The 24,973-nt window shown below is 42.9% G+C and overlaps 1 protein-coding gene across 1 annotated transcript in view; it reads right to left on the reverse strand.

Annotated features, from left to right (window-relative positions):
• NAA25 (N-alpha-acetyltransferase 25, NatB auxiliary subunit) overlaps positions 1-24,973 on the reverse strand; it is a 3,186,723-nt gene that overhangs the window by 71,474 nt on the left and 3,090,276 nt on the right. Inside the window, exons 21-22 of the mRNA XM_044069750.1 lie at positions 17,164-17,261; positions 15,535-15,645 (exon numbers count right to left, since the gene is read on the reverse strand). Coding sequence (XP_043925685.1) covers positions 15,535-15,645; positions 17,164-17,261 — 209 coding nt within the window. The remainder of the gene's footprint in view (positions 1-15,534; positions 15,646-17,163; positions 17,262-24,973) is intronic.

The following is a 24,973-nucleotide window of genomic DNA, read 5'->3' on the forward strand; positions in this document are numbered from 1 at the left end:
GATTTGACATGGTCTGGCAAGGTCTGTTCCTTAAGCCAAGCATGCCTTCTAAGTACAGAACCTGTGACTGCTGCCCTGCAGGATGCTTCTAGGGCGTCAAACCCACATTGCAGGCTATGCTTACTAACTTGGCTTGCAGAATGCATAAGCTCCTGTAATTCTTTATTTTCTGCATAGTCAACGAAGGTAGATAATTTTTGTTTAATAAGTTCCATCATATGTTGCTGGTATTTCAGCATGTGGAACTGACAATTTAATGCTCTAATGGCAAGAGTTGCAGAGGTGTATACGTTTTTACTCCATCTGTCTAAAGTGCGGGAATCCCTGTCCGAAGGGGTGGGATTCTTAGCTGTGGTTGCTTTCATTCCCTTAGGTCCTTAGGAGACGACCTCTGGGTCAGCAGTAGGATTTTTTAAAAGAAATTTGAGAGAGTCAGGGACTCTGTAGTACCGGTCAGGTTTCCTGGGAGCAGGAGGTAGAGCATCAGGAGTTAGACTGGATTCCATAAAAACATCATCCACAGTAGGAGGAATAGCTAAGGGTCTGTGCTGTGGTAAATCTAAAAATTCTCTGAGCCTATTTTGGACTGAGGATAATCCTGGCATTCCCAATGGAAATGCTCTCTCAAGGTATGTAGGGTTTCACCAAAAGAAAAATCCTCTGGAGGAGAGGCAGAAGGAATGGATTCCTCTGCATCTGAATCCTCATAAGCAGATAACGGTATGTCTTCATAATCAGAAACCTCAGTGTCGTCGGACTCTTGGTCAGATAAAGCTGCTGGGAATAAGTCTCTTTTCCTTTTAGCAGGGGTAGGCTGGCTTCCCCTAATCAGCATGATAAGGTCTTCCACCATTTTAAGCATCTGAGATTGAGGCATGAAAGCAGGCGCTTGAAGTTGGGTCGTCGTTTTTTTTAGGCATAGTTCGTACTCTGGGCCTTAAAAACCTCGGTAGTTTTAGAAAGAACTGAAGACGTGAAAGAAGTCGTCGGTTTATGCTGAATATCGGTAGTGCAAAACTTCCTCAAAAGCTGGTGCCTGCACAGCGGCTCCGGACCCATCCAAGGTAGAGACATCTGCAGGTTCCATAGTCAAAGAAGAGTTTTGCGGCATACCGGACTCCGAACGGGCCTTAGTAGCGGCCTGCGAATCCATCGAAGCAGGCGTCAGGGGCTGCAAAAGCACCTCACTAAGTACTGGCGAACTGGCGACTAGCTTAACGGAAGCATAGTCAGCAGTTTTGGACCTGTGCGGTCTGTGTCTGTCTTTATCCTTATGTTTTTTCTGAAGATCCATAGTCGGATGGCTTACCGAAGCCATTTTGGAATACGGAGATTGAGAGCTAAAGTATTTAGCTACGATAAGGGCCCGACGACGTATAGTTCTGGTGTTGAACAAAGCACAAAACCGGCAGCGAGGGACGTCGTGGTCTGGGCCTCAACAGTAAGATGCAGCAAGAATGGAAATCTCGGTGTGGTATTTGCTATCCACAGGCGAAATTAGAAGTTATGTACTCACCATAACGTTCCATCTGAGTAGGTGTATTCATTTGTCTGCAACCTGTGGGTTATGGATCCGATATCGGATCCGAACCGGCATGGTTTACCAGCTATGGATCCAAGCTCTCAGCTCCTCCCCTCACCCATAATGCCCTGCTCTACCCTCATGACCTCAGATCGAGTTTGCCAACAGCAAAAACACCCTGAAAAGGATAACACATAATATGCAGGAAAGTGAAAGGCCAGGGGGATAGGAGGGCGGGATGGTTGCAGACAAATGAATACACCTACTCAGATGGAACGTTATGGTGAGTACATAACTTCTAAATCTGAAGTAGGAGATTCATTTGTCTGCAACCTGTGGGACAGAGTCCCCAGCAACCTGAATCTTGGGCGCCATCATGGAAGGATATTCCGAGCACCATGGAGCCAAATGATGCTCTACCCCTAGATGCAAGATCCAACTTATAGTGGGAAATAAAAGTATGAGATGAAGCCCACGTGGCTGCTGCACAAATATCATCTAGAGGAATCCTAGCCTTAAAGGCTGCCGAGGTAGATACTGACCGGGTTGAATGGGCGTGTACACCCTCCGGTGCGGGCCTTCCTGAAGCTTGATAAGCCAATAAGATGCACTGTGAAATCCAGCGAGACAGAGAAACTTTAGAAATTGGCTTGCCCAAATTAAATTTAGCAAAGGAAATAAACAACTGGTCGGATTGCCTATGACCAGCCGTTCTGTTTAGATAAAATCTAAGTTGCCTGTGAACATCTAAGGAGTGAAGCTTGTATTCACCTTTGTTTTCATATTTAGGAAAGAAAACAGGGAGGTTAATGGACTGATTAATGTTTGCTTCAGAAGCTACTTTAGGAAGAAAGGACGGGTTGGTCCTGAGGTAAACATGGTCCGGATGAAATACCAAGTAAGGAGGTTTAGCTGATAATGCTTGGAGCTCTGAAACTCTCTTGGCCGATGTAATGGCTACTAAAAAGGCTGTCTTGAAAGACAAGAATTTGAGATCCACCGTAGCCGCTGGTTTGAAGGGGGGGGGGGGCGGTCAAGGCCTGGAGAACTAAGGAGAGGTCCCAAGGAGGAACCGCTTGTTTTACAGGGGGCCTGAGAAGGAAAGTACCTTTAAGGAAAATTTTACACAACTTGGCTGACATGAGTGGATTAGAGTCATGACCAACGTGATAATGAGAAATTGCCGCCAGTTGTACTTTGACTGTGGAACTGCTGGCACCATCATTAAAAAGAGTGGTTAGAAAGTCAAGCACTAAAGGAAGAGGAACCGTGAAGGGATTCAGGCCTTGCCGCTCCGCCCACAAAGAAAACCGTTTCCACTTGCTGCGGTAGACTTTCCTAGTGGACGGTTTATGAGCTGCCATCAGGATTGCCTTAACAGGTGACGAAATACCGGGAGTCCTGATCAAGAGTGGAACTGGAGCAGCCAAGCGGTCAGCTTCAGGTTGTCCAGGTTCGGAGGAGGTATGCAGGATGGGTGGGATATCAGATCCGGAATGGGATCTAGAATCCAAGGAGGATTCACCGAGTGAGACCTCAGAAAGGGGAACCAGATCTGTCGAGGCCAAAACGGAGCAATGAGAATCATTCTGCAACCCACCCGAGAGGCTTTCTGAAGAACTTGGAGCATCAGAGGCAAGGGTGGATAAGCGTACAGAAGACCGGGTGGCCAAGCATGCACCAGAGGGTCTCTTGGAGAACCTCCTGGAGGGGGTATCAGAGCGAAAAAACTGTCGCACTTGGTGTTTGAGGGAGAGGCAAAAAGATCGCATGAAGGAGTTCCCCACCGTGCGAATATGCGTTCCGCTACTTGAAAATTGAGAGACCACTCGTAAGGGGTCAGAATGGTGCGGCTGAGCTTGTCCGCCAGGATGTTGGACCGACCCGGAATGTGCGTTGCTATTAGAAAGCGGTTGGTGGAGATTGCCCATTCCCAAACTCTCATGGCTTCTCGACAAAGGGGTAAGACCTTGTTCCCCCTTGCTTGTTGATGTACCAGACAACAGACATGTTGTCCGATTGAATCGCAATTGTTCCCAAGGGAAGAAAGTCCTGAAGTGCTAGCAACGCTAAGAGCACTGCTCTCATCTCTAGAACGTTGATATGCAGTAAGGTCTCTGTATCGCTCCACGTGCCTTGGGTGGTCCGGCCCGCAAAATGCCCCCCCCCCCCACCCGAGGCGGGAGGCGTCCGTGGTCACCGTGGCAAGGGGGGGAGAAGCACAAAATGGGCGGCCTCCGTGGAGATCTGGGGAGTGAAGCCACCACAGGAGGGACCGCTTGCAAGCCTTGCTGATCGCAATGGGATGATGCATAGGGAGAGCAAGGTATGACCATTGTACTAAGAGAGTCCACTGGAGGATGCGCATATTGAGCCTGGCAAGAGGAAGAAGTGCTATAGCAGACGCCATGGACCCTAGAGCCCTCAGGACCAACTCCGCCGGAACAGAACTTGAGTGGAGAATGGCCCGCACCTGGAGCTGCAGATTTTGAACTCTGTCCGCAGTGAGGAAGGCTCTTAAACTCCTTGTGTCTAACCTGGCCCCTATAAAATCTAAGAGCTGTGTGGGCGCCAGGTTGGATTTCTTTGTATTTATTGTAATGCCCAGAAAGGGAGCAAGATGGAGAAAGGAGTCTCGCGCCAATAATAGTAGATGCCTTGTTGGGGCGGTAAGAAGCCAGTTGTCCAGGTAGGAGAAGACCTGCACCCCCTGAAGCCTCAGGTGGGCCGCTACCACTGCTAATACTTTGGTGAACACCCTGGGGGCTGTGGTGAGACCAAAGGGAAGGACCCGGAACTGGTAGTGACTGGCTCCCAGCCGGAAGCGGAGGAACCTCCTGGAGCGCCTGTCCATCAGGATGTGGTAGTACGCATCTTTGAGGTCTATAGAACACATCCAGTGATTTTCTCCCAGAAGGGGGAGAATAGATTGCAGAGTCACCATTCGGAATTTTTCCTTGGGGACTGCCAGGTTCAAGAGAAAGGTCTAGAATTGGTCTCAGTTCCCCCGTCTTTTTTGGCACTAAAAAGAACCTGGAGTAGAATCCTGATCCGATCTGGTCTGGGGGGACGGGCTGGATGGCTCTTTTCTTTAGCAGATGGCCAATTTCTGCCAAAGCGGCCTCCCGTTGACCGGGTGGAACGTCTGGGAGGGACTTCAACTTTGGTAAGTGATGAAAAGGGATGCGGTATCCTCTGGATATGATTTGGAGAACCCAGCGGTCTGATGTTATGGACTCCCATGCCGCTAGGTGCCCTGAAAAACGTCCCCCGACTGCCTCCAGAGTGGAGCAGCCGGGCAACCCCTCAGGGTTGCTGCGCGGGCCGTTCAGAGAAGGGTTCTCTGGACCCGAAGTTCCTGGGAGCCCCTTTGCCTCTAGGGCGGCGTTCTCCCTGTCCTCCTCTGCCACGGAAGGACTGGTTGTCCGGAGCAGGCTGGGATTGCTGCGACTTCCGGAACCACATCTTCTTCTGACCCTTTTGGTTCCTAGAGTAGGGCCTCTGGGGTGCAGAGAAGCGGATTCCGACGGCAGACAGCGTCTTCCCGTCCTTCTCGCTCTGGGTCAAAGTGTCGCGAACGGTTTTGCCAAAGAGGGCAGAACCATCAAAGGGGGCGTTCGCAAATGACGCTTTGAAGGGCTCAGAAAAATTGCAGTGACGGAGCCAGGCCTGACGTCTAGTGATTAGTCCTGCCCCTGCGGCTCTAGCGGCGCCTTCCATAGCATGGGAGAGTAGCCGCATAGAGGTATTAGTAACTGATCTAAGAGTGGCCATGCGGGTGGAGTGCAGCATTTTGTCCTCCTCCGACATGGACTCTGGGGGAGATGCAGCGTATTCTTTAATGAGATCTCGCTGCATCCTAATCACGTGTGCCAGGTAGTTCAGCGCCCTTACCGAGAAGGTCGCTGAACTAAACACCCGCTTCCCCAAGCGGTCCATCATCCGAGACTCCTTGCTCGGGGGATGGACTGAGGGACTCTCCTGAACAAGTTCCCTCTTGGTGGCCGCCGCCGTCAACATGGCATCTACCGGAGGCCCCTTACTCCAATGGGCACGGTCGGACGGTGGGCTGAGGATCCTATCGGGGCTCTTAGGGATTGGCTCCACGGTGTCCGGTTCCTTCCACGCCCTGGTGGTAATGAGGTCCACCAGGGGGTCGGCAGGAGGGGACACCCAAGAGGTAGACGGGCCCGCTTCAAATGCCTCCAAGAACACGGACTCGTCCGAGGAAGACTTGGGGGCAGACCACCCCCCCTTATACGGAGCATTTCCATGATGACTCCAAATGAGACATCCTCGGGGGGTGACCGTGGGGAGCCTTCCCCTTCCTCCAAGTCCGTGTCTTCCGTGAGAGACTCGGGGGAGTCAATGTGCCTCCTTTTGCACGTATGCTTGCGAGGAATATCCTCTGGGGGGCTGTCAGAGGACTCCTCAAGCAGCAACCTGTTCCAGGGGCAGCTTGGGGCACAGAAGCGGGCTGTCCCAAGGGCCGGATGGTGGAAGCCTGACCCAGTGCAGAGGGAGCGGGACGGAGCCGAAACAAGTGCCGGGGTCCGGAGACCCTCAACAGGGCCCTCTCCACTACATCAAACGCCGAAGGAGCCGACCTCGACCAAAGGATCCGACAATCGGCTCCCCTCAGATCCGAAGAGTGGATCGGAGCCGCGCCCGGCGCCGGATCCGGCGACAGTGCGCTCCGACACAGGCGGCGCTGAAGGAGCACTGATCCCCGGATCCGAGGCTCGGATCCAGGCTCCGAGGTCGGATCCGATGCACTCGAGGGTAGGGTCGGATCCGGCACAAGAACTATCGGCGCCGACCCACCCCGCTCGAAGCTGCTCGGCTCAACTGCTCCGAACCCGGTAGCGGGTCGGAGAAGGAGCAATCTGTTTGAAAAGGGTGTTGAGCTCCCCAGAGGGGAGGCAAGAGCACTCCCATCTGCATCTGGGCCTGGATGAACCTTCTCATCATCCGGTCCAGATCAGCATCCGAAAGGCTATACGTAGATCTCGACGAGGCTACCAAGGTAGGCCTAGAGTGCCTCCTCGATAGCCTTGACGGAGATCGGGTCTCCTCCTCCTCCGGTCCCGGTGAAAAACACACTGGAGCCCGGACCCGAGGAGGAGGAGACCGAGCCGACAATGGAGCCGGGAGAAGCCGCTTGGCTGGCGGGGCGAAACAGAGGTCTCGGCCCGCCGCTTATGGTGCTTCTCCTCCGGTCCTTTCTTAGCATCCCTCTCCTCCAACCAGAAACGGGAGGTTGAGTCCCAGGAGGAGGAGGGGAGCGCAGAAGGAATAACCGTGGGTGCAGTTACTCCCGAAGGAGCGGAGGTCGGAGCCGAGTCCGGCGGTAAAGGCCCGCCAAAACAAGCTTGGACCTCCGCTCCTTCAATGCCCTGGGGTTGAACCCTGCACAAATGGAACATCCAGATGTGAGGTGTTCAACCCCAGGCATCTAACACCGAGTGTGGCCATCAGCTGGGGAAAGCTTATGGCCACACTCGAGCATTTAGAAAAATAGACTTGGGTTGCTCAGACATCCCAATCTACAACAGTAGTTACTATAACTAAAGAAGTAACTAAAGAAACACAAAATCACTCACAGGCCCAATACACACACACTACGCTAACAGCGAGGGGAGGGATATAACTTTTAGTTTAAACACTAAAAAAAGTAAATATACCAAAGGGGAAACCTACACTTTCACACAAATAACCAAAAAAATTCTTTAAATTTTACAATTTAAATACTTGAAACTAGCACTTAGCTGGAGAGCTGGAAAACAATCTGGTCACCATGCGCGGCAAACGAGATCTGGGGTCATGAGGGTAGAGCAGGGCATTATGGGTGAGGGGAGGAGCTGAGAGCTTGGATCCATAGCTGGTAACCCATGCCGGTTCGGATCCGATATCGGATCCATAACCCACAGGTTGGAGACAAATGAATCTCCTACTTCAGATCAACTGTTAACTTTTTCTGACATCGGTTAGAGCAAGAAAAAGGGATCCCCAACGGGGTAATTAGCTTTAGAAGACTTCAACTTCAATTTCGGAAACTCAGGTAACAGCCGACCGGCACTTGTGCGAACTGCTTCTGCTTCGGGCTCCTCGGCAAGAAAGACTGATGTAATGGTGTCGGCTGCCTGTTTTTATACCACTGACGACCTGACGTCAGTCTTGGAGCGACAGCAACCAAAGCAGAAATACTAAGCCTCTGGTATTCGGGCCAACTGAGGGCTACCCCTGGCAGGATAACCAAAGTGTGATGACTGCAACAGTGAAACATGAAGAACATCGGCAATAGTGTAGGTTTGGTTTGTATAAATAGTGTGCTCTGTTTATCCTACATTTTATGTAGATAAAAGGAAAGATGTTTTAGAAAGCAGATTTACAAACACTGCTACAATACAGTTAAAGGAAATTTGAATAATGCCCTATATAAACACTAAGTCATTTGTAAGGAGTTTATGACATTCACCTTCCTTATTTTGGAAAAACTACCCTATACAAAGATGTGGTTCAAGGGAGGATACTTCACAGTATAAGGAACTTTTCTTTCAGCTTAGGTTAAATGTGATGATTAGTCCTGGCTTGAACAAATCAGGATCTATTCTGCTGTTATTAAAAAGGAGGGTAGCTAAATTAAAAAATGTAGGTAGTGGAAATTGTTTAGCTGCTACGCTGCATTTTGAAGTATTTGTATGAGTTTGTTATCTGGATTTTTAATTAAAAATATTTTTGCATAAATTTGCAAACAATTTAAAATTATTTTATGTTAAAAATAGGTAAATTAATTTGCATTTTTAATGCAATGTACAGTTTTACATTTATGTTCAATTGTTTTCCAATAAACATCTTTATTAAATAATCACGTATGACACAGACCATCTTACATTTATATAAATGAAAGATAACATTGAGACCATTTCAGTTGCAAGCATTATACATCACAGACACCACTGAAACACTGTTGTTGCAAACATTAGACATCACTTATAATCATCCCAGTCACTGTCAGTTAAGCATCGTATGGCTGATTCAAATCCGGCCCCTTAAACCTTGTTCCTTTCTCTGCATATATTGTTCCCACAATTTCCATTTTTTCCTATGTAGTTTGCTCCTTCCCTTTTCTAAAGGATCTCAATTCCAGTTGATTTATCTCTTTTACTATATTCACTGCTTCTAATAAAGTTGGTTTAGACTTTGATTTCCATTTTCTAGTAACTGCTTTTCTGGCAACCACCATAATTAGACTCAGCAAAGGTTTACTATGTTTAGGCAATTCTGACTCTGTATTACAGCTAAAAAAATCATCTCCTCAGTAATCCAATCCGCTAACCCAACATCTCTGACACAGGGGTCTGCAGGCAATCCTAAAGTTTGCCAGCTCACTACACTAGATTTGTGTTCAATTTTTGACAAGACTGAGACAACATGGGCTCTTTAAATGAGCACTGAATGTTTGGATTGCTATGATCATGTGATGCTTTTTTTTTTTTTAAATATAAAATAGAGTTGCACGTTTGATGCAAGTCAATCTAAGTCTGACAGCATTAACTGCATGACAAAAGTATGTTATTTTCATTGATTTACTTAACCTGACATTTTTTTTTAATATGTTCGCAAAGAAGAAAGGCTTATACACAAATGCTCGTGGTATTTTTTCTGGTTCAAAAAGACCGCCAGGTTTTTCTTGATTTTGTGTTGCCAAGAACTCCACACACACCTGTCTTGTTTTTACCGCTGCAAATTTCTGCCCACTCATCAAAATACCCGAAAAGCTCATCTATGAGCAAATACTACAATACATTACAATGTATGATATCCTGAGTGACAAGCAACATGGATTCCAAACCAAGTACAATACCTTCACTGCCATCTACTCTCTTACCAAACAAATCTTTAACAACCTGGAAGCAGGAATCCTGATAGGAGCCATATTCCTTGAAATTAAGTTTTTGAAACAGTAGACCATACTCTGCTACTGCTTAAGCCAGAACACTTTGTGGGCTTTCACAGAATGTGACTAGTTGGTTCAGCAGTTATTATACAAACATATCTTTTGTTACTGGAAGCTCAGAAGGTTGCCCCATAGCTGGAAATAGTGATCAAGGAGCCCCACAAGCTTCTCTTCTAGGGCCATTTCTGTTCTCAGTCTACATAAATGACCTACTATGGGACCTTCCCCAATATCAACTGCACTTTATACATAGATTTTGTCCTTATTGTGGCTGGGACCCATTCATCTGCCATCAACTCAATGATGAAGGAACACTGAGTATGTACGGAACTGGCTTGTCACAGCAAGCTATCCAAAAACATTACTAAAAACAATACCACATTACTAGCAACTACTCAGAAACTATGATCAAACATACCAATAATCATCACGAACTGTAAACGGGCGCTCAGGAAGGATTGTCCAGCACTCAGCAAAGACGATAAAGTAGTTTATTAATCCAATAGGCACAAAACAGAATTCACGGACCAAATTGTGATTTTGTCCATGAATTGTGTTATTTTGTGTGTACTGGATTAATAAACTACTTTATCTTCTTTGCTGAGTGCTGGACGTCCTTCCTGCGTGCCTGTTTACAGCTGGTGTTGGTTTTTGCTACTTTTGGGCATTTTTTCTTGTAGATATTTGTGGTACATCACTAATCATAACAGAATCCCTCAGAGACCACCTCCCAGTCACAACCACACAGAAATGCCTAGGATAATGATCGATTAAGCCCTCAACTTTTAGATGCACACACAAAAACAAGCTGAAAAGTTATTAATCAAAGGTCTTGTACAAAATACCCATCTCTATCACCTCCGAGACAAGGCGAGTCATAGCCATTAATGTACTACTACCTAGGTTACAGTGTGGACCCCCTACTATATAAAGGCTCGCAATGCATGCAACATTTCTCATTCAATCAACTGAAAACAAAGTGCTCAGGTTCATACATCAGACCAGGCCTTACGAGCAGCATCACTGCATTACCCATCAAAAAAGCAATTTATTTATTTATTTGACATTTGTCTACTGGGAAAATCCGACTAGGCAGGTGCTCATTTTCAGCAAAGGCCCGGGGAGAAAGGCCCCAGAGAAAAGAAAGCAAAATTACAATAATTACATAGCTTGTTACACAGCAATACTGGACATTTCATACAGACCAAGGAATTCACATTAACAAACAAAACAGACATTTTACATACACTGGTTAGAACAATCTTGCATACAAGTTACAAACGTTAGATTACCATGATACAGATGGACATCACAATTATATGATGCACGCAGAAATATTCTACTAGTTAGTTAAATGAGTATAGTTATAACCGTGAGCTTATTTTACAGGACTTGTAGGACAGGGTTGAGAGAGGAGAGGGATTACAGAGGAGGGAAAATAGATGGTGGGAGCAGAGTGTTAAAGACAGTTAACAGTGGCCTCCAGAGACATTTTTCTACTAGGAATGCTTATCTACAAACAGCTATTTGAAAATTAGTGTCCATCACTCAAGCATTTACTACAAATTCAAGTGGATACCCATCACTTTGATCAACTTAAGGTCTGCAGCAAATGAAACCACCCTTTTAATTATCCAGCACTGAAAGTGCATTCTTCAAAATTGCACCAGACTACTGGAACTCAATCCCATATGACATTAGGTTACCCTCCAATCTTAAATCCTCCAAAATGCTTGTTAAAAAGCATCTTGTTGAGGCGAGCATTTATAAATGTAACTTTAATCCAAGCTAATCATTATCGTGTGCAGTGAGTTCAACAGACACATCACAGTCACTTGATCCCAAGGTATCTACTTTCATCGAAAAACAACACGTGCAACTTATCACAAATGGCATACGTTAAATCTGATCTGTAAACCTGTATACCAAATTTCTATGGGTTTGTACAACGTTTTTGAGGGAAGGGACAATTGACAATGTTTTCTCATGAATTCATTTTGTGCTTGCATACATAATGTAAGACATGTTTACACATTGTTATTGTATATTATCTTGGCTTCTGTTCCAGGTTGTTGCTGACAAAGGTCCTTGGACTAGTCTTCCTACCAGGTTAATAAATGAAAATAAATACTAATGTGACAAAGATGCTTGCTTAAACCTCTGTACATGAAGGACTTCAGCCATGATTGCAAATGCAGTACCTTTTATAAAGCATGTGCTGTACTGCAACACCACTGACACTGTCAACTGAGCCCTCTGACAGCTTATGCCTAGGGCAGCTGCCCCACACTAGTTACTGCTTTGTATATGTCAGACCATAAATACTCCTCTCAAGTTTCTGGTCATCCCACGGATCTTGCCTCACAATGGGGACAGACAGACAATGCTAGAGTTTCATACCTTGCAAAAATATAGACTGAATTTCCATGAAATTAACTGTCCACTGATTTTGACCAGTTATGGCCAAAAGCAGGCAAAGATTCTGATGCATGGGTGGCTGAATCGTTTGGAAGTTCTTTTCTGCAAAGTTCTAACCCCATAATCACAAAAAATGCTTCAGGTATTAATTTTTTGGGAGTTTGAGGGTACACACACCCACCCAGTTTTGGCCAACATTATCAAATTCTTCAAAACTATTCTCTTTATAACTCATTTTGCTGATTCCAATAACACACCCTCAATTAAGAGTACATTATATGTTCATATGTGGGTCAGGATGACTACCTGATAAATTCCACATTCAGACAAGTTAAGACCTTTTTATCCCTCCAATATCAGCTGGGTGCACAAATTTTGAGTTATACCAGCTCTCATGTCTTCCTGTAGCTCTTTCAGCACACTTAAGATTTTTATCTGTCCACAAATACTATGGTCTGACCTTTCTGAGCCTAAAGCTACTAACTTCACTACAGTGCTTATGACTGCTTCACTCTCTCAGTACAATTGTTTTCCTTATTCAACTTTGGAATTCTCCCTTTCATCTTAATTTCCCTTTCCAGAGTTCTTTGGTGCCACTTCCAGTAAATCTGTCATTTTTTTTACTGACAAAGCAGTCCTCTGCATTAACCTCAAGTTCACACAGCCTGGAATGATATTTACACAAATACCACAACACTATCTTGCCCAGAGACAACTTTAGGCCCTTTCCATGCTGCAAAGGAACAAGACAAACAATAGTAAGGAAAACGCAATGAACTTTTTTTAAAAACAAACAGCAGAGAAAGTTCAAAATACCAACAACGGTAATAGCAAGATACCCTTCTAACACGTGTAAAAAGAGACCACCAATAACGGTAAAGTAGAGTACTATTTAAAATAGCAGAAAGGGAGGCACCTAACGCCAGTGATAATTTGAAAGAACGGGAAGGAAAGAAACTGAAGCAGAGAAATGTTCAAAGACAAGTTTTAATACAAAAATTTTACTTGTTTTTCTTTCGGCTTTTCCCGGTTAGGGGTCCCCACAGCGGAACTCCGGTCCGCTAATGATTGGCAACAGAATTTTACAGTGCTGAGGTGTCAGCCCAACGCCCAACCTTCAACGAATGCACGCACAGTCTCGCATGTCTTTCGAATGCCACTTGACCTTACTACTACTCGCAAAAAACAAAAATTGCTTGAGAGCTAAGGAAACCTGCATCTGTTTGCAAAGGTGTCAAATGAGGTATGGGGCTTTGGTGATGCAGCATAGAATTATGGGTACAGGGGAGGAGCTTGAGAGCTGGATCCCAAGTCTAAAATTAATGGCTAAGTTGGATCAGAGTCCATACATTGAGGAAGAATGAAAAGGACATCATCAGATTAAATACAAATGTCCCAAAAGACTGGACTACAAAAATATCTGCACTTGAAAATGCCTCTCTGGCAAATAAAAGTTACATTGCACTCAAGATATTTTGATTTCATCATTTTAACTTGTTCACAACTTTTTAGCAGAAGCTTGTTTGTTCACTCCACATGTTACACTGTTTCTACGCAGTGAAATGTACTGTGTCCTGACTTAAGTTTATACGCACTGCACTGCCCGATGTCTTTTCTCCAGGACCACATTCACTGAGACAGAAGTTTAACATGCTGTTAAATGCCATTTTCTGCATTTAAGCATGAAATAACTTAAAGCTTAAAACAAAAGACTGCATCTGAGAGCACAACATTATATTATTTCTAAATACGTTTGCTCAAAATCAAATATGCACTCGTCATAGAAACTGCAGCATCTCTGATAACTGAAATCTTCAATGACGTGGCTTTTGTCACCTAGTACATAGCAAGACTCAAGTGGGTGCTTTCAACATTTTTTCTTACCTATTTTCTACATGGGGTTGGGGTGTCATCAACTGTCACCATCTTTTTTGATTCAGTGCCACTTCTACCTTATTAGGTGATCACATTTGACTGATGCAGGTATTCTCTCATTCAGTCCATTCAGCTCTGCTGGATGTTCTTGTTTCCTCTTGCTTTTTTCCTCTCTCCCCGAAATAATCTTCACCAGATTGTTTTCTGCTTTCCTGCACATGTGCCCAAGCCACCATAATTGTTCTCTTTGCCCTTCACTGCAAATGGAACTACTTTGCCTTCTGCTCTGATGTCCTCGATTCATCTGTTCCACAGTGTGCATCCTACCACCCATCTTAGGCACTTCATCTCCATCACCCCTAGCTTCCTCAACCGCTCTGTCTTTACTGTCCATGTCAATGTACCATACAGTAGTACTGGTCGCACCACTGTTTTCTACACCTTACTTATTAACTTCTATGGCATTCTTCAGTCTCACACTACCCTGGACACACTATGCTATTTGGCTGCAGTCCTTAGGATTCCTGCTTCAACTTCCTTCTTTTCTCCTCAATCACCCCTTCCAGATACCTGCAGCTGTTAACCAGTTTCACCATTTTCTCATCTATCTCAAATGTCATCTTCTCCTGAATTGCCCCATCTGCTGCCATGACAACTGTCTTGTATGTACTCAATTTCATCTCATGTGCCTTCAGTTTTGCATTCAATTCTCCTTTCATTTGCTGAACTTCTATTCAGAGTCTGCTTGTAATGCAATATTTGCATACAACAAATTTGTTTACAGTAAGTAAAAAGCACAGGAAATGGAGTGAGAAGAGACTGCAATGATACAAAACAGCAGCAAACAGAAATACAACTTTGTCTATTTAGTTTTTGAAGTATAGTCGAAATAAACAGCCATCAACAATATACCATATGCATAAAACCAGAATGAAATGTGGTACAAGTGAAAAAAAAAACACCCAAGATACACTTTGTGATACTACAGCTGGCTGAACTACTTGTAATCCATTGTACAACTACAACTAAAGAGCTCTGCAAACTGATGCAGGAAAACTAGGACCATGAGAGAAGCCGCACCAGTTTCAGTGTGAATGCAATGACATCTAGTTCCCCTTGTTTTCCTTTTCCCCTTCCCATTACCTCTTATAACCTTGACATTCGTTAAACACTTTAGCCCAACTCTTTCCCTTCACACCACCACTTCACCTCACAGAGCCCTTCATTAGGAAACCCCTTAGTCCATTCTAATTACATAACTATGAACTTCATGGAAAAGACATCACAATACTCTCTCTCTTCTTCCCTGCTTCCACATAACCAAATTTTGGGAACTTAAACTGATCTAAATATAGAATTACAATTTGCACAATTGTCGGCTAAATACTTCCATTACATATTTTACATCTATTTGCCTCTTACAACTGCACCTTTGCACCTGTTTTTCTGAGGGTCACCGGGCTGATAATTTGTATTACAACTATATACAAGGTACTTCTCTTAAGTGTTTACAATTTCCACTTTAGTTAAAACATACATTTTGCCTCTGACCTGGGTCACAGCTAAAGAAGATCCTAAGACTAGCACACGCAAATATTCAACAAAAGGAGAAATAAATAAAAATCAGTTTTAAAATTCAAGGCTTAAAGCAAACAGTACATCATACTTGCTTATGTATAAAATTACTTAAAAAATGAAATTTCTGTGTCAGTAAATATAAAACCGCACAGTTTTAAATTATTAGCAATGGGACACCTACCAGTACTACACTGGCCTCCTTTTTCTTCTTCTTCTTCTTTTGCAAATTAGACTTCAAAGGTCGAAGAACACTAGCACAGTAACTTGATGTCCACAGGACAATACTGATAGTCTAAAAGAGAGCAATTTGCAATACTTCGTCAATGATGTTGTGCGGTACTTGGATAAAATTCAAAATTAAAGCATACAGCACTATTGACTGCTCTGTAGAGACTGCATTCAAAATGGAAAAATTCCCATCATACGACTCCCCATTAATACTCAAAAACGTGCATGCTGATTGGTCAGCGTGCACGTTGTAAATCAGAGTTATAGTAATGGAAAAAGGTCTGGTCGCCCGGACTTTTTCCATTACTATAACAGTTTTTTTTTTTACAGCAACGGAGAACGCAAGATCTCTGTTGCTTCACACTGTCTCGCTATGTTAAATGAGTTTAACATAGCGAGACAGTTTGTAAAAAGCAATGTAAAACTTGCTTTCTCCGTTGCTTTTTTTAAAGCTGTCTCGCTATGTTAAACTCCTTTAACATAGCAAGACAGTTTGTAAAAAGCAACGGAGAGCTTGCTTTCTCTGTTGCTTTTTTTAAAGCTGTCTCGCTATGTTAAACTCCTTTAACATAGTGAGACAGTTTGTAAAAAGCAAAGTAGAGCTTGCTTTCTCCGTTGCTTTTTTCAAAACTGTCTCGCTAAGTTAAATGGGTTTAACATAGCGAGACAGCTTTAAAAAAAGCAACAGAGATTCGCCGTTTCTTTTTTTAAAGCTCTCCCGCTATGTTAAACCCATTTAACACAGCGAAACAGTTTGTAAAAAGCAACAGAGATCTTGCTTTTTCCGTTGCTTTTGCCCACAGCTCTAATGTACTGCGTAGGCATATGTATGCGCAGTACATCAGAACTGCTGCAGAATACCAGACAGCTGCGGAAGGGCAGCAAGAAGGCATTATACAATGCCATTATTTAAGAAAAGTAATTATTTTTTTTCTTAAATAATGTCATTGTATAAGAGCAATAACCCACTTCTGGGTGTGGGTAATGCTGGATTTACACACGGTTGGCTTTGTTTGGCCACTCGGGCTTTGCACTCGTGACCAAACCACACCAACCATGGGTAAAATCCAGCATTACCCACACCCAGGCGTGGGTTATTGCTATATTAAAAACTTCAGGAAACACTGCATGACGTTTTCATTTTTTTGTTAATAAACTGCTGGCTTATTTAGACCAAATAGTTCCCCTTCAGATTTTCATCACAGACAAAGCACCAAGTCTCCAGCTGCATTCTGAAGTAGCGGTGGTCACCTTAGTACACATCTTTTCAAACACTGCTCCTCAGTTGTCACTACTCTCTAGCTAGAGATCATGGAATATTTTACCTTCACAAAGCAGTGTCATCTAAACCATAAAGGTACTACATACACTCCTTTACTAACAGTACAAAGTTGGGAGATTCAAAGCTCAGAGGCAGATGAAAACCCGAATATGAAGTAAATACCTCCACACTGTAGTTAAGATTGCTTTAACTTGGTTTTATTCTTTGTACCTTTTCAAACTATACAAAAATGCACACATACAAGCTGGAATAATCTTAAAAGGTCAAAAGCTCTATGGGAATATCATAGTGAAAGCTTACCTCAACAAAGAAGACAAGGTTTTCTAGAACAGCTGGATTTGTTTTACACTGGCTATTTTTCACTTCCATCAGGTTACCTTTGCAACAGCTGAACAATTCTAAAATTAAAAAAGGAAATGGCACAAACAAAATATAAATACAAAGGTCATTAGCCCCTAAAAACAGAATGAACACTGAATGTTAAGCAAATATTTCAGGAAAAGCTTATGCCATTAATTTGCAGTTTCTCATCTTTCATTTTGTAAATTTTACATACACATGCAGAGTCAGTTTCTAAGCCAAGGGATCTCAAACTGAAGTCCCTCTAGTCTCAAGCAGCTTTCAAACCTGCAAGACTCAAGGTAAGGGAAGCTATTATACTACATTCCAAACTGCACTGGCTGCCTTTATTTTTGTTTTGGAGACTGGCTCGGTAAGTGTGCTATTTCATAGAATCCTAATGGTCACTCAAGCTTAAAACCCTCACTCCTAAGCTACATTCATTTTCCTCATATTAATATACTTGATGTCCTAACATATTTTTTGTGAATCCTGCAGTATCTTAAGACTGCAAACAGATTTAGGGGTTAAGTGACCATACTCTAAAAATGCTTCAGTTTAAATTTTTTTTTTTTTTTAAGGGAAGGACACAGTGGTCTACCAACAGGATGATGGGGCATCAACCTCTCCTGCTAGCATCTATATACATAACAACATTAAAAAATTCCAGTGCATATAAAAACCAAAACCTTTGAGGAACACAACAGCTCAACAATAACAGCATTACCTTGCATGCTTTTGAAGTTACCCAACCACCCTGCAATAATTCCCTCCAAGACTGTCCAAGCAACACACATGAATCGTCACCCAACTCCACACCAAAAAAATACACTTAATGACCACCTCCACCAACTCCGTTTCCCCAAGCACTGAACTAACCATAACTGCAGTCACTGGCTCATAAAACTAACAGCAATGTTAATTATTCATTACTTGATAAAATGAGTTTCAACTTTACTCCTTTAGTTAGGATGAAACTATTGATACTTAAAACACTATACTCAAGATAATCAGGATTTACTTTCACAAACCTGAATCAATTGAAGCATAAAAATATCAAGCTGCAGAAGCATAGATGGTACATACACGTTTATACCTTTTTTTTTTTTTTTTTTTAAATACCTTTATTGAACTGTCACTTGTGACATAGGGAAGCTTACATTTATATAATAGTAATCAAACCACATTAACAAACAATATACATCACAAATATTGTTCTATACTGTATCAATCTAAAATGTCACTTTGTTTAATTCTTGCCATCTCTTAAAGCTCAGTCCTTCTCCACATTTTCTGCATGATTTGTTTCCACAATTTCCATTTTTTCTACATAATTTACTCCTACACTTTTCTAAAATACTACGTCCTGTTCTTTTATCTCTGTTACATTACTCATTACTTCAATTATGGTTAATTTACACTTTGACTTGTATTTTCTAGTAATTGCTTTTTTTGGCACCAGAATTAAAATGAACAAAGCCTTACTATATCTATGCAATTCAGATCCTGTATCCGAGCTAAAAAAAAAATCATTTTAGTTATACGCATTAGCTTGCCCAGTATTCTTGACAGAATACTCTGTAGGGATTTTAAGTCTGCCAACTCATTACACTCAGAACATATGCTTCCAGGTATCGCTTTCTTTCCCATTACACCTCTAACATTTGCCATCAACTAGAGGAAATTTTTTTGCAGTCTGCTTAGGGTATAAAAGTACCTATACAAACACTTCCAAGCAAAAATCCTAAATCTTCTAGACTTTGTTGCATACCTAGGAGCCACTCATTTGCTTGCCCAGTATTTATGACAGGAAAAAAAAAAAAAAAAAGGTCAAGTCCCATTGTTTCTTTGCAAATTGCTTATCTAATCTCTCTTTCCAATCTTTTGACTTCCTTTGATTGATACTTATAGTTACCATGCAATATCTTATAAGCCCTACTAATTAGTCCTTTTTTTAACAGCAACTTCTGTTCTATATCAATTAAAACTGAACCAGTGGAGGTCTTTCATTTAAGATTCCCTATTCCTTTCTCTTTGTCTATACTCTTGATGTCAATCCCTGATACAGAAGGCAATCTTTAGCCTGCAGTCCAAATGTCTTCTTAGCCTGCTCCCATTCAATTAGCTTTCCCTCTCCAAATATTTGTTCCCAATAACATGGTTCCTTTGCCAGCTTCCTCCAGTAAAACTTCAGTCCCCTCTTGCCTGTTCTCTGAACCTCTAATTGCAGGCATACCAAATGGCAGAATCTCCTTCTTCCATTCCAATACTGGTTTAGTTCTTAGTATACTGTTACTTTATGAATACAATGTTTTTTATTTAATTTCTCCAAGTCTTTTAGGTTTCTAATACCATGACGGGAATGAACCCCATTCCTAAGTCAAAGTACAATTAAAGTTCATGAAATTAGTACTGCTTCAGTGTTTGATGTTAGCCAAAAATGCTCTTCGGAGCACCTGCAATGTGCCCAGTAATGACGACTCCTGCAATTCGTATAGAGTTACATGTACTGGTAACATATCCAAGTATGACTGCAAATTCTTTTTATAAGACCTGTTGCCCCATACTACTACTGGAACTGTCTGGGTATCTTTCTTCCACACTGCCCTCGTTTCCACCTGCAAATACTAGTATTTTATGACTTTATGTCTCTCTGTACATAAGACACTGTAGTCACTGGGTGTAGCAATTTCAATAATCAATGCTATTTTTGTTTTCTTTTCATGGACTACACCTAGTTTTCTCATCTATTTTTTGAACTGTTGGTAGTGGGTGATCCCATGTTATATAAATTTCAGCATTTTCTATGATGCTTTGTGGCTCATGTTTCCAATGTTTTGCAGCCACTACAATACCATAATGTTTGCACAATCCCTAATGCAGCAGTCGTGCCACATTATTATGCCTTTCAGTAAACAATCCTTCTGCCATTAGTATACCACAGCTATCTACAAGATTTGCGACTGTTTCCTGTTCCATTTTACAAAACGTACATTTATCCATTTCTCCCACATGTTCAATGGACTCTGTAAACCAACGTGTACAAAGTCCACTTCCTTGGGCCACCAATATTAACCTTTCTTTTGTTTTAAATTCACCTGTCAACCATTCCTGCATTCGATCCTGATCAACACAAGGTTGTTCCAAGAGTTTCCTATAGTAGCACCTATATTAAAGCATTTTCCACATTTCTTAGCTTCTCATCTGATACTTCACCTTATATTCTTTTGTTTTTTTTTGGCACATTCAGTTGCTGCCGGATTTTTATCTACTTCTAGTTTGATTTTCATTCCCGCTTAACAATGATATGCTTCTGCTAAACTAACCAGGGAAGTCATTACTGACTTTTTCTCATGTTTAAGACCTTTTACAGCATTTGGGTCTTGTGAAGTCAACAGATATGTGATCTATACATGTAATCAGTTTTGAGACGGCTCATACCTCCTTCAGAACGTGGGATACATAATCTTGGTATACACTGATTTTTACAAATCATCTGATGAGCATGAAGCAGCCTTTTTGTTTTCCTGTCTAACTTGTCCAACACATTTAGGGGCAGTCAATCACTTCAAAGCTATAATTTAAGACAGGAACAGCAAATTGATTTATAGCTTAGACTTTACTCCTGGATGTCAATACTGTTCTTAGTATTAGTTTAAGGCTTCTAAAATATTCCTTACAGAGTTGTACTCGCATTTGTTCGTGTTTTATTGTTGATCCTTCATCAATTCCCAAAAATGTATACACTCCCTCTTGCTCAATTTTTTTATATCACATTCCTGTCACAAACTGATGTTTTCTTGGTGCTGCAGCTTTCCTGCTTTAAAGGTTGCTTTTGCACATTTATCAAGACCAAATGGCATTCTTATAGCATCTGAAAAACTTTTAAACACTCGCAGTTCTGCTTTCAGTTCCTCATCTGAAGGGTGTTCGGTATGGCTGCTGTTATTCTCCTTAAGTACATCCAAAATCCCACGTTTCCTTATTTCTTGAATTACACCTCCCCCTCACTTAATCATCATCCCTTTCCACTCTGAATTGCAACTTTCTTTTCTGATTGTGTTATATACAAGAACCTTAAATGTGTAGCTCTAAAACATCCCTTCAAAATCAGGTAATCCTAAACATCCTTGTTCTACCGGAAAGATCAACTTATCCTGGGAAGATATGATCAACAGACCACGATACTTTGCCAGAGATGGCCTGCATCTGTCTCACCTGGGCTTCAGAATTCTGGCAAAGGCTCTTGCCTCCCCTTACAGTGCCTTTTTTTTTTTTAGGAAAAGTGATGAGGTTAAAACTACCAACATAAAAATTTCAACAAAACACAAATTAAAAATCATGCTGCTAAATGCTAGGAGTCTACACATGAAACTGCACTCACTGCAAGCACTCCTAACTCTGGTAAATGCTGACATCTGTGCAGTCACAGAAACCTGGTTCAAAGCTGCGGTGAGCATCCCCAGCCTTACCCGATTACTCATCCTATCATACATTCAGACCCCAAACTGAGGGTAGTAAAGCCAAAGGAGGTAGAGTTTCAATAAATATTAAAGACATACACACCTCCAGGCTGGTCAAACAGTATGACACACAGGAGACACTCCAGGTGCAGTTAACTACTGACAAGACCCCTATACAAATCATACCTAGCTACTGGCCCCCAAATCTGATCCAAGATGCCCAAACTGCCTATCTAGGCATCTTTGACTCCATCAAGATTCAACCCTTTATCCTGATCCTGGGTGAATTTAACTACCCAAACAGACTGGAAGAACTACTCTTGCCAAAACACAAATGCCCACAGATTCCTCAATTTTGTCAATGCAAATGCTTTGGAACAGCTAGTAAATACCCTCACAAGAGGTGATAATATCTGGACTTGGTATTAACCAACATGAGTAACCACTGCAGCATCATCCTCCCTTGTAAGATCCAACCATAATGCAGTTACATTTGAAGTCGCCATCTCCCTCGCCCCCCCCTCTAGCTAGGGTCAAACAAAAAAACTTCTCCAAAGCTGATTACAACCTCCTGAGGGATGGTATAAACAGCTTCACAGCCCCCTCACCTCTACAGGAACTGGTACCAGTGTCCAAAACTATGCCAAATTACTATACAAACATTTATACAGATGCATGGAATCAGGAATACCTGACAGGACTAAATCATCCACCACAAGGAAGACTAAAAACCTGTCTAGTGGACATTTGCTATAAACAAACTATAACAAAACAAACAAATTGCTGTCCAGGACCAAGAAGGAGCAGGTGCCCAACTGGAAATAAGAGCACTAGTGAAATCCTCCAAAGCAAACTGAGTCCAAACTGGCCACATCTACTAGAGAGACAATCATAAGGCCTTCTTCACATATGTCCATAATCTCAAAAGTAGCACCCAGATCTGTTCAGAACTGGTGGTCAAGGACACTACACATACAAATGCCGTAGATATAGCAACCTTGCTGGTTGACAGATTCAGTGAAAATTTCACCTCTGTCTGTCCCCCCCCCATCAGTAAAATCAGGACATTCCCAGTACCTGCCCCCCTTCCCCTTATATCTAAGGGTCAGGTCATCACTGCTCTCTCAAAGGCAAAAAATACCTCCATGGGACTTGATAACATCCCAAGCTGCATCCTACACGAACTCATGCAGGAACTTGAAGCACCATTAAGCGCCCCATTCACCCAAAGCCTGAGTACCGGTTTTGTCCCAGCTAAGTGGAGGACAGCCACTGTCATCCCTTTACACAAAGGTGGAGCATCCACTGATCTGGGAAATTATAGACCCATCAGCCTAACTAGCCTGATCTGCAAGGCCATGGAATGGATCATCATGGACCTCATTAACAAGGACATTGGGAACCTCCAAATACTTGATACCACACAATTTGGCTTTGTCAAGAGGAGGTCATGTCTGTTAAATTTGGTCGACTTTTTCGAGACAGTCACCAAAGCCATGGATGAGTGGAAGACAGTGCACACCGCCTACACTGACCTGGCCAAAGCCTTCAACACTATTCCCCACTCGGGTATAACAGATAAACTCTCTCCACTAGGCATCAATCCGTATGTTACCAGATGGGTAGCCAAATGGCTCACTGATAGAACCCACCTAGTCAAAAATAGGGGAAGCCACCTCAAGCAGTAGACCTGTATCGAGTGGTGTACCCCAGTGTTCAGTCTTGGGGCCTCTGTTATTTGGGATATACTTTTCTGAGGTACAGGGCATCCTCCAAGACCATCTCATCCAAACAAATGACTGGTGTCAGAAACATGGACTCAAGATGAATACAAAAAAATGCATCATCCCCTTTGGGGAGAGAGATGTCCCCACAAATTATCACATTAATAACAACATTCTAAGCACGCAGTCAGTAGTGAGGGATTTGGGCACCCAGATTGACAGCAGCCTGAGTTTTGACCACCATGTTGCTTCCATTGTATGTAAAGCTTTCTACACAAGGAAGAGTATCTCATCCAGGGACAAGGAGGTCATAACATCCCTGTATTCTTCCCATATAAGGTCCATTATTAAGTACAATGCTCCATTCAGCATGTACCTCACAAAGCACATGCAGCAGCTGGAAAGACCACAGAGGTTCCTCACCAGGCGAATCCAGGGCCTCAAAAATCTACCATACACAGATAGGCTAAAAGTCTTATCCCCTCTACTCTGTTTCATAGTGACTCCTTAGAGGTGACCTCTGTCTGGCATACAAGGCGATCTTGGACCCCGCCCTGATGGGACTGCTGCATATCCACAAGTCAAGCTCCACTCAAGTAACCTGCACATGCGGCCTCAACCTGGTCTGTGACATCAATAGGACTTGCTGGCGGGACAGATTTATGCCCCAGAGACTCCCCCATCCATGGAATAGACTCCCTCTTTATGTCAAGCAGAGTACCTCTTTACCCCTTTTTGAGCCCGATCTGGATAACTGGACTGTAAATAGAAAATACATCCCTGGGATTCCATGTGTCCCTGCTGTACAGGGGCATTGGGTGCTGATTTGTCTATGCATGGGCTAAACTCTTGGCTAGGCTTATAAGGGCCTCAAGGCCAATAGCCTAATAACTTCCTATGATCCCATTTAACTCTTGCCCTCTTCCCCTTCCAGATAAAATAATTCCAACTCTATTACTTACTATCCACAACTTCTCCAGTGGTTGATAAAAATATGCCTGACCTGTGTATAAAACTAAAGGAACTAAAAACATTTTACTGCTTGTATTTTGCTATCCATGTCCATGGGCAAGAACTTAGTTTCTTAGTCTTTATTTGTTTATTCTCTTCCCACCTATCCTTAGCTGCCATAATAGAATCATTTTAACCTACACCCCAAAAAGTACAGTTTTGTACCTACCATAAATGTAGATGTCCGAACTGGATAGCATCTGCAGTCATAACAACTGGGTTGTCCTGTCGTCAGGCAGCCCTTCAGTCGGCCGGATTCCAAAGTCTGGGTCCGGCTTCGGCTGATGTCACACTTCACCCGACGTCATCTCTGTTGGTCTTCGGGTATAAAGGCATCAGCCGACGCCATTTTCCTCAGTGTTTCTTGCCCCAGATGCCAGTAGCCCTCTTGGAGGCTAAAATTTGGATAGATGCCAATGTTTCCAAAAAGATAGAGGTAAACACAAAAATAAGCATGTATGTACATATATACAAACAAATACACCATAAAAGACTCCCCCCCACCAGCTAGCTATTAGGAGTGTAAAATACCCTAGGAGTACCACAGAGGGAAGGAGGGAGGGTAATCCTGAC

This window comes from Protopterus annectens, chromosome 4.part0 (genome assembly GCF_019279795.1).
Source record: "Protopterus annectens isolate FY-2018-M chromosome 4.part0, PAN1.0, whole genome shotgun sequence".
In the NCBI taxonomy this organism is placed as follows: domain Eukaryota; kingdom Metazoa; phylum Chordata; order Ceratodontiformes; family Protopteridae; genus Protopterus; species Protopterus annectens.